The sequence below is a fragment of the Pimephales promelas genome, chromosome 7, assembly GCF_988280905.1.
Source record: "Pimephales promelas chromosome 7, fPimPro1.hap1.1, whole genome shotgun sequence".
Taxonomy (NCBI): Eukaryota; Metazoa; Chordata; class Actinopteri; order Cypriniformes; family Leuciscidae; genus Pimephales; species Pimephales promelas.
This window is the reverse complement of record NC_142775.1, coordinates 34,065,151-34,077,023: the sequence shown is the minus strand read 5'-3', so window position 1 is coordinate 34,077,023 and position 11,873 is coordinate 34,065,151. Positions and strand designations below refer to the sequence as shown.

Sequence of the window (11,873 nt, the reverse complement as noted above, 5' to 3'; positions counted from 1 at the left end):
TTTAGTGCCACCTGTTTTTAGGCAGAAAATTCAAAATCTGGAGGTCAATGTCGGCAGCCCTGCAAAGTTCGAATGCGAAATTATGGAGGCTCCTGGTGTGACCTTCAAGTGGTTCAAGTCTGGTTCTGAGCTCAGACATAGTGACAAATGCAGAATTATCAGCTTTCATCACACCTCATCCCTGGAGATCTTTAGCCCATCAACCGCTGACAGTGGAGAATATACATGCAAAGCGTCAAACCGCCATGGAAGTGACAGCTGCTCTGCTAAACTAAGTGCGACAGGTAAGACAAATATAACTTTCTTATTGTCCATTGGTTGTCTTGAAATATTTAACTCTGGAGCTGACATGCTTTGTGTTTGATACTTTGTTGGCAAAGTGTTCATATATTCTTATTGATATCTTCTTTTTGTAGAGCTTTTCCCTCCAGAGTTTGTATCAAAGCCTGATTCGATGACTTTATATGTGGACAAGCAGGCAAAATTTGAGTGTGTTATTTCTGGTTCTGACCCAATGAATGTTGTCTGGCATAAAGACAATATTGCCATTTCAATTGATGATCACTACAAAGCATCCTCTGACAAAAACAAATATTTTCTTGAAATCTTGAATCTACAACAAAGTGATCAGGGAACATACCTTTGCAAAGCTTCAAACAGTGTCGGTACAGCTACATGCTGCTCTGAACTGAGGGTTGTTGACAAACCCAACTTTGTGAAGAGCTTTGAGGCAATCACTATTGCTGTGGGAAACCCACTACGTCTTGAATGTCATGTAGATGAAGATATTGGTGTTTCCATCATCTGGATGAGAGATGGCAAGAAACTCCATACTACAATGGACTGTAAACTAGCTTTTGAAGACAAAATAGCCTGTCTTGAGATTCAAAAAGCCAAACTCAAAGATACAGGTACATATACCTGTACTGCTGCCAATGAGGCAGGAAGCACCAGTTGCTCTGCTAGCGTGACAGTGCAAGGTAAGACTTTCAGATTAATGCCCTTGGTAAGTGCAGCATTTGAAACAAATCTGCATGACTGAGTATTAATTTCTGTCGGTGTGAGCAGATTATTATATTTGCATTGCTTAGACTGATGTCACAAAGCTTAAGCATCAGTTGATGCTGCTCTTCTTTTATTAAGTCTTACAGCTTTTTTTCATGACGGTGCTTCACATATCTCTTATATTTACCTGTTGAAGTTGTCTTTTCTTAACTTGTCTGTTTCTTTCAAACAAATCAAAAATCTTTCCCCCCCATTGCATTTTAATCCGTAGAACCTCCAGTCTTTGTGAAAAGGCTAGAGCCTAAGATCTTATGGAAACAAGGAATGTCATCACGTCTGTCGTGCACTGTCAAAGGATCGCCTGAACTCCACGTGACTTGGTTTTTGAATGACAAACCGCTTAGCTCCTCTGAAAAACAAAAAATCACATTTAAGGCTGGCCAAGCCACTCTTGAGATTATTGAATTGTCTGAATCTGACAGTGGAAATTACACTTGTGAAGTGATGAATGAGGCTGGCTGTGAAAGCTGCAGCTCTCAAGTCACTGTAAAAGGTAATACACACGATTCTTACCTTATGATTAAAGCTCATTATATTGAGATTTAATGTAATATAACTCTTATTGCTTTTATTATTCTTAGAACCTCCTACATTTAAAAAGGAGTTGCAAATGGTGGAGGTAGTCAAAGGGTCCACAGCTCAGCTTGAATGTGAAGTTACAGGCACTGCTCCATTTGAGGTGACCTGGCTTAAAAATAAAAACCCAGTTTCCTCTGACAAGAAGTACAGTATTGTTTCAAAGGACTCAGTTGCATATTTGGAAATCAAATCTTTTGAAAGTGCAGATGTTGGAGATTATCAGTGCTGCATTTCCAATGATGTTGGTAAAATATCTACAAAAGCAGTGGCCAAATTGAAAGGTTGGTACAATCAATTTCAACGGCCTAAAAAATGCTTTGTTGTTAATGTTTTATTTAATGTGAAAGTTAATCTGGCTTTTTTTATGCAGACCCACCATCCTTTGTAAAGAAGGTTGAGAACACCACTGCAGTTTTAGGCAGTGCTGTGAAACTGCAAGGAACTCTTAAAGGTTCTGCTCCTATCACAGTTCAGTGGTTTAAAGACTCAGAGTTAGTCAGAGATGATGATCCTAATATTACCACAAGTTTTGAAAACAGCATCACTATTCTGGCAATAGCAAATGTGGCCATCAACCATGGGGGAAAATATACTTGTCAAGCTGAAAATGAGGCCGGAAAACAAAAATGTGATGCCACTGTTTCAGTTCAAGGTTAGAGTTAAACCATAAACATATCACTATTTAGCAATATATTATTTTGTAGTACGTATTTTCTTCTTCTTGTTGTTGTTAATTGATTGGTTTATTAATTGATTTATTTCATTTTTGTTAAAGAACCAGCTAGATTTGTTGAGAAACCTCCATCCATCAGTGTAACAGCAGGTGACTCTGCAACTCTTGAGTGCAAAGTTTCAGGAAGTCCAGATCTCAAAGTAAAATGGTTCAGAGATGGCAAAGAGATGACAGGAAGTCGAAAATACAAAATCTCTTTCAAAGACAATGTGGCAGTCTTGAAAATCCTCTCGGCAGAGCGGGGAGATAGCTGTGAATACAAAATTGAAGTTTCTAATCGGGTTGGAAAAGAACAGTGTTCTTGTTCAGTCATTGTTCGAGGTTAGTGGTATTCTTCCTAAATTATCTTTAAGTTGTTTGTGTGTGTGTGTGTGTTTTTTAACAATAGTGTTTTACTTCTTTTGAGCAGATAAAATAATACCTCCGACATTCACAAAAACACTTAAAAAGGTAGATGGTAATGTTGGTGGTAGTATTCAAATGGAATGCAAAGTGTCAGGATCCCAGCCTATAACAATATCTTGGTTCAAAGAGGGACAGGACATTACAACTGGAACAAAATATAAAACTGAAATGCAGGAAAGTACTGCCACACTGAAAATAACAGATTTAGAGACATCAGATGCTGGGGTTTTCACCTGCCATGCAACTAATGCTGCAGGACACAGTGAAACAAGTGGAACTGTTTCTGTTAAAGGTTAGACTACTAGATCCCATTTTATAATTTTTGTATTTGCTTGCTGTCATCTTGAAATGTGGTTCTTAAAATAATCTCTTTCCCCCACTCTTTCAAATGAACTTTAGAACCCCCAGTCTTCTCTTTGAAACCTGAAAGCCAAGATGTTATACCAGGAACTACAGTCGTTCTAAAAGCTGCATTCACTGGGACAGCGCCTTTTATTATTAAGTGGTTCAGAGAAGACAAAGAAATGTTAACTGGAGGAACTTGTTTCATCAAGAAAGAAGCCAACTCAAGTTCACTGGAGCTGCACTCTGTGAAGCCAAATCAGTCTGCAAAATACACTTGCCAAGTTTCTAACGATGCTGGACGGGTCTCATGCACAGCTGCCTTATTTGTGAAAGGTGCCTTTTCTTACTCTTGATGATATTTTTACATCTTTATTTTTTGGTATTTTGAATTTAGTTATTCATCTCAATGTGTCATTCTCTTTTTATAGAACCTCCAAAATTCGTGATGAAGCTTGAATTGAATAAACTTGTATTGAATGGGAGTCTTGCAACTTTGGAATGTAAAGTGACTGGCAGCCCAGAGATCAATATTAGATGGTATAAGAATGAGACTGAATTTAGCTCAAATGAAAAATACCAAATGGCCTTCACTGACTCAGTTGCTACACTAAAGATTTCCAATTGCTGTGTTGAAGACAGTGGAGATTATATCTGCCAAGCATCAAGTGAAGCTGGTAGTGATAGATGCAGTTGCTTGGTTACAGTCAAAGGTTTGTTTGAAGTTAATCATCTTACTTCATTTCCTGTTGGTTAAAGCAGTTCTCAATTAGCTAATTGGTGCTTTCTTATCTCAGAACCTCCCGAATTTGTGAAACCTTTTGAATCCAAAGAAATTGTTAAAGGCACAGATGTTGTGTTGGAAGGAACTGTGTCAGGCTCAGCTCCCTATGAGATTTCTTGTTTCAAAGAGTCAAAGCAGATCCGGAATGATAGAAGACATATAATAAGCCTGACAAAGGATGTAGCAGCTCTTCAGATTTTGAAATTTGAACCTGGGGATGTTGGCAAATATCAGTGCACTGTAGGAAATGAAGTTGGCCAAACCTCTTGTGATTTTCATATTACGATGAAAGGTTAGTACGTCTAGGGAATTCTTGGAAATGTTTTTTTTTTTTTTTTTAACATTGTCCTAACATCATCTTGCATTTGATATCCTTCAATTAGAGCCACCATCATTTGTGCTGAAGATGGAAAATACAAATGTCCTCCTGGGTGGTGAGGTTTCCTTGCAGTGTGTTTTGAAAGGGTCATTGCCTATGACCATCTCTTGGATGAAAGATGACCATGAGATCAAGGAATCTGAGCATGTTCAGATATCTTTTGAGAACCTGACTGCAGTGGTACACATTTCTAGTGTGCCATTAATCCTTGGTGGAAAGTACACTTGCCATGCTCAGAATGAAGCTGGTAGTCAGAAATGTACAGCAGTACTGGCAGTAAAAGGTGTGTTGTAATTTTTGTAGACTAATGCATTTTTATGTTTTTGCAATTTAAATCTCTTTTTCTTCAACGTTATTTTTCAGTCATCGTGTCATAGCTCTTTTTGATTTAGAGCTTTTTTTCATGTATTTATACGTATTTTATTGTAATTACAGAGCCTGCAAACATCACAGAGCAAGCCAAGTCTGTCAGTGTTACAGTAGGGGATCCTGCCACTCTAGAGTGCAGGTACTCGGGTTCTAAAGTTCTTAAAGTAAAATGGCTAAAGGATGGCAAAGAGCTGACATCAGTGAAAAAATACAAAGTGCAGAGCACAGATACAAGCTCCAAGTTAAAAATTCTTTCTTCTGAGAAGAGTGATGCTGGAGAATATATATTTGAGATTTCAAATGATGCTGGAAGCAGCAGTTGTGAGGCAGTTGTAACTGTTTTAGGTTAGTATGTTAGAAAATAAAACGTTTTAGATCAACATTTCAGATCAATTTTATCTTATTTTCTATTCACTTTAACAGATCAAATAATCAAGCCTTCCTTCACAAGAAAATTGAAGGAAATGGAAAGTATAAAAGGATCTTTTACACAGTTGGAGTGTCTGGTCTCTGGATCTCTTCCCATTACTATTACTTGGTTCAAGGAAAATAAGGAGATTGAGACAGATGAGAAGCACAAATGCATATTCTATGAGAATGCGGCATCTTTGGAAATAAGTCGTCTTGATAGTTCAGACAGTGGAAATTACACTTGTATCGCTAAAAACCAAGCAGGCACTGTTCAGTGTTCTGGCATGCTGAAAATTAAAGGTTTGCAATTACCCTTGACTTTTATGAGCGAAGATTTGATTTGTTAGTTTCAGTAAATTTATTAGTAAAATATATATTTTAATCTGTAATCTTAAATCTCCCTCTTGCAATCAGAACCTCCATCAATCATTGAGAAGCCTGAATCACAAGACGTTATACCAGGATCCAAAGTGCAGTTTAATGTTCTTGTGTCTGGAACACCACCAATGACCATTAAATGGTTTAAGGATAAGAAAGAAGTTACATCAGGAATTGACTGTTCGGTTCAGAAAAATGACACTTCCAGCTCACTTGAGCTCTTTTTTGCAAAGCCTTCAGACTCTGGAGACTATGTCTGTGAAATAAGTAATGATGTTGGATCAGATGCCTGCCAAGCGATGCTCTTCGTTAAAGGTTTTCACTAAAATTTCTTTTCACTAAACCTTTGTTAAATGTTTAAAATAAGTACTTGATTTAATTTATTTAATTTTTTTTTTTCAGAACCCCCCAAATTTACCCACAAACTTGAAAAAATAACAGTGGTAAAACCAGGCCAATTGGTAGTTTTTGAATGCCATATTACAGGCACTCCAGAGATAGACACCTACTGGTTCAGAGATGGTAATGAAATAAGTCCAAGCGCCAAGCATAAAATTACCTTTGTCAATTTTCTCGCACGGCTTGAGATAAGTAGCAGTGATATCAAAGACAGTGGTCTGTACTACTGTGAAGCCCGGAACGAGGCGGGCAGTGAGAGCTGTAGTATGGAACTAAGAGTGAAAGGTTAGTATATAGTGCACTTTGTAGGCTATGGTTCTTTTAAAATGTCTATAGCCAGAGCATAGAACTGTTTTCATACCAAGTTTTTTTTCATTTTTCAGAGCCACCAGTTCTTGTCAAGCCATTGAGTCCTCTTGAGGTTGTAAATGGCTCAAATGCATATTTTGAATGTCAGGTAAAAGGCACAGCTCCTTTTGAGGTGACTTGGCAAAAAGATTTAAAGGATATCAAATCAAGCCTTAAGCACGTAGTTTTGCAGAAGAATGGCTCTATTTTGACTCTTGATGTACAGAAATGTGATGCTTTAGATGTTGGAGAATATCAGTGCATTGTAGCAAATGAAATTGGCAGTTGTTCAAGTCAGACAACACTCAGCATAAAAGGTTAGCTTTGAGTTTTTCTGATATTTGATATCAGTTTTATAGATTTTATCTCTTTTCACCTTGTTTAAAATATTTTGCACTTCCTATCAGAGCCTCCATCGTTTGTGGAGAGGATTGAGAACGTTGTCACAGTTCTTGGAAAAAAGGTTGAGTTTAAATGTGTTGTAAGAGGATCACCTCCTCTATCCATACAATGGCAGAAAGATGAAAACTGGATTTTGGAGGATCCTGCAATTGAGAGGGCATTTGAGAACAATATTGCCACTTTGAGAATCCCTGTGTGCGAGTCAATCCACAGTGGAAAATACACCTGTCAGGCTGTGAATGAGGCGGGGCAAGAGAAGTGTTTTGGTACACTTGTAGTGCAAGGTTGGTTATTTTTGCAAGTGATTTTTGTAGCTGCCCATCCTAAAGACTTGCTATTATAAATATAATTGTTATGTTATCCCCAGAGCCACCTCAGATAATTGAAAAGCCAGATGTGATTAATGTCACCACTGGAGATCCAGTAAGCTTCGAGTGCAAAGTTACAGGCTCTCCTGAGCTGAAAGTCAAATGGAGTAAAGATGGCAAGGAAGTGATGCCTTCAAGACAGCACAGCCTTAGCTTCATCAATAATGTCAGCCAACTTAAAATTCAATCTGTCCAATTGGAAGACAAAGGAACTTATGTATTTGAGGTCTCCAACCACATCAGTGCCTGCCAGTGCAAAGTGACTTTAAATGTGCTAGGTTAGTGTTCCTTCATTTTCATTAGTTTCCTTGATTAGTATAGTTGAATTGTAGTGATATTTATGATATCTATTTCCTTTGTTTTTATCAGAGCAAATAATACCCCCATCCTTCATCAAACCTTTGATGGAGATGGAGGAAATTCTGGGCACAAATGTTGAAATCGGATGTAAAATATCAGGCTCACTCCCCATAACTGTGGAGTGGGTGAAGGACGGAACTAAACTGTCAGGAAGAACCAAACATAAACTTCTTCAGCATGACAACAGCGTGTCTTTGGAAATTGAGTGTTTGGAGAAAACTGACACTGGAATGTACACTTGTAAAATTACAAACAAAGCGGGCAGTTGTGAATGCAGTGGCACGCTGAGAGTGAAAGGTCAGATGGCTTTTGTAGTATATTTAGTGGTATATTTCATTACCCTAAGATCTCTGACGGCTGCCGGTTTCTTAACAGATGTATTTGTCTTTCTTTCCCATCAATTATTTAGAGCCACCAAGCTTTGTGTTGGTTCCAGAATCACAGGCTGTCATACCAAATACCACTGTTCGCTTTAAGAGTACATTTAAGGGAACACCTCCCTTCACAGTGAAATGGTTCAAGGATGACACTGAGCTGCTTTGTGGACCCTCCTGTTTTACTGGCCTGGAGGGCCTCTCATGCTTCCTAGATCTTATTATGGTTGGAATATCACACAGTGGAACTTACTCTTGTCAAATAAGCAATGATGCTGGTACCGCTAAATGCACCACAACCTTGTTGGTTAAAGGTTGGACATCTTTTCAAGTACCCTTATTGGCACTTTTCAATATCATTCTTTTTTAATGCTTCACCATTTGCATTTTCTTGTCTCGCTTACCTGTCACCATCATCGCTTGTCACCATCATCTACACGCTTTACTCCATTTCAGCCATCATCTGCTATCTTCTTGAAACCATCTTCAGTGCTCCATTTTATATATGATATTATTCGTTATGATAACATGTTTAATTTTGGTTTTACAGAACCTCCAGAGTTTGTACAGAAACTCCCAGCTGCAAAAGTCATAAAGATGGGAGAGCCACTCCAGCTTGAATGCAAAGTTACTGGCACAGCTCCTCTGAAAATAAGCTGGTACAAAAATGATGCCATACTCAGTGATGGTGGCAACTTGAAAATGGCTTTCGATAACTCTGCGGCAGTCCTTGAAATTTTCAAGTCCAGCTTTGAGGACAATGGAGTCTACACCTGTGAAGTCCAGAATGATGCTGGAACTAAGAGTTGCAGCACCACACTCACAGTGAAAGGTTAGACGGTGGAGGGATATTTCACTCACTAGTTTAATGCTTATGCCTTGACATGGTCTATATGTTTCCGATGTGTTACTATTTTATGTTTTATTTTACATGTTAATATTTATGTTTTTTTTATTCTATTTCAGTTTTAGTTTTCATTCATTTCTAGTTAGTAATTTTTGTACTTCAACTTAGTTTGAAAGGCAACATTTAAATTTTTGTTTACTTTTAATAGTAATATTTTATATTATTTCAGCTTTATTACTCATTTTAGTTCTAGTTATTGATAATAGATATTATCTATTGATTTAAATGAACCTTTTATTGATTTTAATATGCATAAGCATTATTTTTTATTTGAATTACTTTCTTGTAGAACCACCAACTTTCCACAAAGTCCCAACACCAGTTGAGGGGTTGAAGGGCAAAGATGGCAGTCTTAACTGTGAGCTGAAAGGCTCAGCTCCTTTTGAGATAACCTGGTTTAAAGATCAAAAACAGTTAAAAGAGAGTAGGAAGTATAAATTTGTGTCTGAGGGATGCTCTGCTACTCTCCACATCCTTGGACTGGAAGTATCAGATGCAGGAGAATATGAGTGCAAAGCATCAAATACTGTTGGAAGTGATTCCTGCCAGGGCACTGTAAAGTTAAGAGGTCAGTAAGATAGGAGTTTAAAGTAGTAAATACTTGTTTTACACTTTAGTTTTCTGACTCTGATGACTATCTTCCTGACATTCAGAACCACCAGCGTTTGTGAAGAAATTATCCAATACGACAGCCATTTCTGGTGAAGAGGTGATTTTGTTGGCAACAGTCAAAGGTTCGCAGCCTATGACTGTGTCTTGGGTTCAGGATAAAGACCACATTCTTAGAGATGGTGACAACAGGAAAATTACATTTGAGAATAATCAGGTCACTCTTAAGATATTTAAAGCTGACTCCACCACTGCTGGAAAATATACATGTCTGCTCAAAAATGATGCTGGAGTAGCTGAATGCACTGCTAACTTAACAATCCTAGGTTTGTAAGAATAATATTTTCCCCTTTCAAGTACATTTAATCTTTTACAATTAATTGAATTTTGTAAATTACCTTAATGACGCTTTTAAATTTCTAGAACCCGCAGCAATTGTCGAAAAGACAGAGTCAATCAGTGTAACCGCTGGTGAAACCGCAGCCTTAGAGTGCACTGTGTCTGGAACTCCAGAACTTAAGCCAAAATGGTACAAGAATGGTGTGGAGTTGTCTTCAGGTAAAAAATACAAAATCACCTTCTCAAAAAGGATCTCCAGTCTTAAGCTATTGTCAACAGAGAAAAGTGATACTGGAGAATACACATTCGAGATCAAGAATGAAGTTGGCAGTGACAGCTGCAAAATGGACCTCACTGTTTTGGGTCAGTAATGTTAAATATTCTTGTATTTAATATTTGTTACAATCTTAGAATGGCGTAGGATTTCTTATGCAGCCAGAAGTTGAGTATGTTGTTTTTGGTCAAACAGACAAAATCGCCCCTCCTTCGTTCTCACGAAGACTGAAGGACACACAGAATGTTGTTGGAAAATCTATTGAAATGGACTGTAAAGCTTCAGGGTCTGCACCTCTCTCTATCTCTTGGTACCATGATGAAGAGGAAATTAAAAGTGGGCCGAACTATGAGATTACATTTGCTGAGAATACTTGCACATTGAAAGTGCCAACTTTGAAACTTTCAGACTCTGGCACATATAAATGTAAAGCAGTAAACAGTGCAGGAACTGCAGAGACAACTGCTTCCTTAATAGTTAAAGGTTAGTGTTTGACTGCAGAATCATTTATAATAACTAATAAATGTAAATCTATTGGTTAAACCACATTTCACAACCTTTTCCATGTCATATTTGCTACAGAACCCCCCTCTTTTGTGACCACACCTCAACCGGTGGAAGCCCTCCCAGGCACAAATGTCACCTTTACAGCAACCGTTCAAGGAAGCTCCCCAATGAAACTGAAATGGTTTAGAGGAAGTAAAGAAGTAGTGTCTGGGAGAAGCTGTGAGATTGCTTTAAGAGGAGATACAGCAATTCTAGAGCTCTACAACATTGATAAATCTCATGCTGGCGAGTACACTTGCCAGATCATAAATGATGCTGGGAAGGAAAACTGTCCTGTGAACCTGTTTGTTAAGGGTTAGTTTTAATTTAGTTAATATATAAGCAACAATTTCCCGTATACTTGTCATAGCAGAACTTTGTGTCATTGTCATTGTCATGTCATTTTCCTCAGAGGCTGCACACTTTGTCAAGAAGCTAAAGAACCTCTCTGTTGAAATGGGCAAAACGCTGATACTTGAATGCACATATGCGGGAAGCCCAAAGATTCTTGTGAAATGGCATAAAGATGAACAGGAAATTTACTCCTCTTACAAGCACAACATTACGACCACTGAGAACTCCTGCATCCTGGAGTGTCTAAACAGTGATAAAGAGGCTGCTGGAAAATACACTTGTGAGGTTTCTAATGATGCTGGACTCGACACTTGTGAAGCAGAAGTGTCCATTTTAGGTTTGTTTCTGAGTAGATGTGCTCAATATAAGCTACTGTGAGACAATATTAAAATGTGCATGCTTTTCCTTATGCAATATGTATGTTTTGTCACTTTTAGAACCACCTTTGTTTATTGAGAGTTTGGAGCCTATGGAAGTCACGGCAGGTGATGCAGTTTGTCTGAAATGCCAGATTGGTGGCACTCCTGAAATTAAAGTGTCATGGTTCAAGGCAGATGGCAAAGTGCGTTCTTCTCCAACCTGCAAGATGGAGTTCTTTAAAGGCACTGCCTGCCTGAAACTTGCTAAAGTTACCAAATCTGACATTGGTGAATACACATGTAAGGCAGAAAACAGCATAGGATCTGCCTCTTGCAGCTGCCACTTGACTGTACAAGGTGATGCATATTTCTTTCTAAAGCTCTGAATCTGTCTCTTACGGAATTTCCCTACACTGTGTAAACACTATCAATGTATTTTGATTCATGTTTTGCTTTCCAGATGTGAAAACACCACCTTCTTTCCCTAAAAAGATTACTAGCATTACACAAATTGAAGGGCAGCCTGTCCAGTTTGAGTGTCGTGTTGCAGGATCCTCTCCTATGGAAGTCTCTTGGCTCAAAGATGGTGAAGCTCTAAGGAGCAATTCAGAAAACACAATGTCTTTTGATGATAACTCTGCTATCCTAAAGATAGCCAAGGGTGAAATGAGACATTCTGGTGAATACACCTGTGTTGCTACTAATAGTGTTGGAACTGCTTCTTGCAGGGCCAAGCTCACGCTTCAAGGTCTGTTTATCTCTTTCATATTGTTCTCTGATTAAATGAGT

The 11,873-nt window shown here is 38.2% G+C and overlaps 1 protein-coding gene across 1 annotated transcript in view; it reads left to right on the top strand.

The window, feature by feature from the left end:
• Positions 1 to 11,873, top strand: part of ttn.2 (titin, tandem duplicate 2) — a 161,554-nt gene that overhangs the window by 34,975 nt on the left and 114,706 nt on the right. The window contains 25 exon segments of the mRNA XM_089133368.1: positions 6 to 284; positions 417 to 980; positions 1,277 to 1,558; positions 1,647 to 1,925; positions 2,015 to 2,296; positions 2,420 to 2,698; positions 2,787 to 3,074; positions 3,182 to 3,460; positions 3,556 to 3,837; positions 3,922 to 4,200; positions 4,292 to 4,570; positions 6,228 to 6,509; positions 6,600 to 6,878; positions 6,962 to 7,240; positions 7,332 to 7,619; positions 7,732 to 8,010; positions 8,247 to 8,528; positions 8,893 to 9,171; positions 9,257 to 9,538; positions 9,636 to 9,914; positions 10,021 to 10,308; positions 10,408 to 10,686; positions 10,784 to 11,062; positions 11,163 to 11,441; positions 11,545 to 11,832. Coding sequence (XP_088989494.1) covers positions 6 to 284; positions 417 to 980; positions 1,277 to 1,558; positions 1,647 to 1,925; positions 2,015 to 2,296; positions 2,420 to 2,698; positions 2,787 to 3,074; positions 3,182 to 3,460; positions 3,556 to 3,837; positions 3,922 to 4,200; positions 4,292 to 4,570; positions 6,228 to 6,509; positions 6,600 to 6,878; positions 6,962 to 7,240; positions 7,332 to 7,619; positions 7,732 to 8,010; positions 8,247 to 8,528; positions 8,893 to 9,171; positions 9,257 to 9,538; positions 9,636 to 9,914; positions 10,021 to 10,308; positions 10,408 to 10,686; positions 10,784 to 11,062; positions 11,163 to 11,441; positions 11,545 to 11,832 — 7,314 coding nt within the window.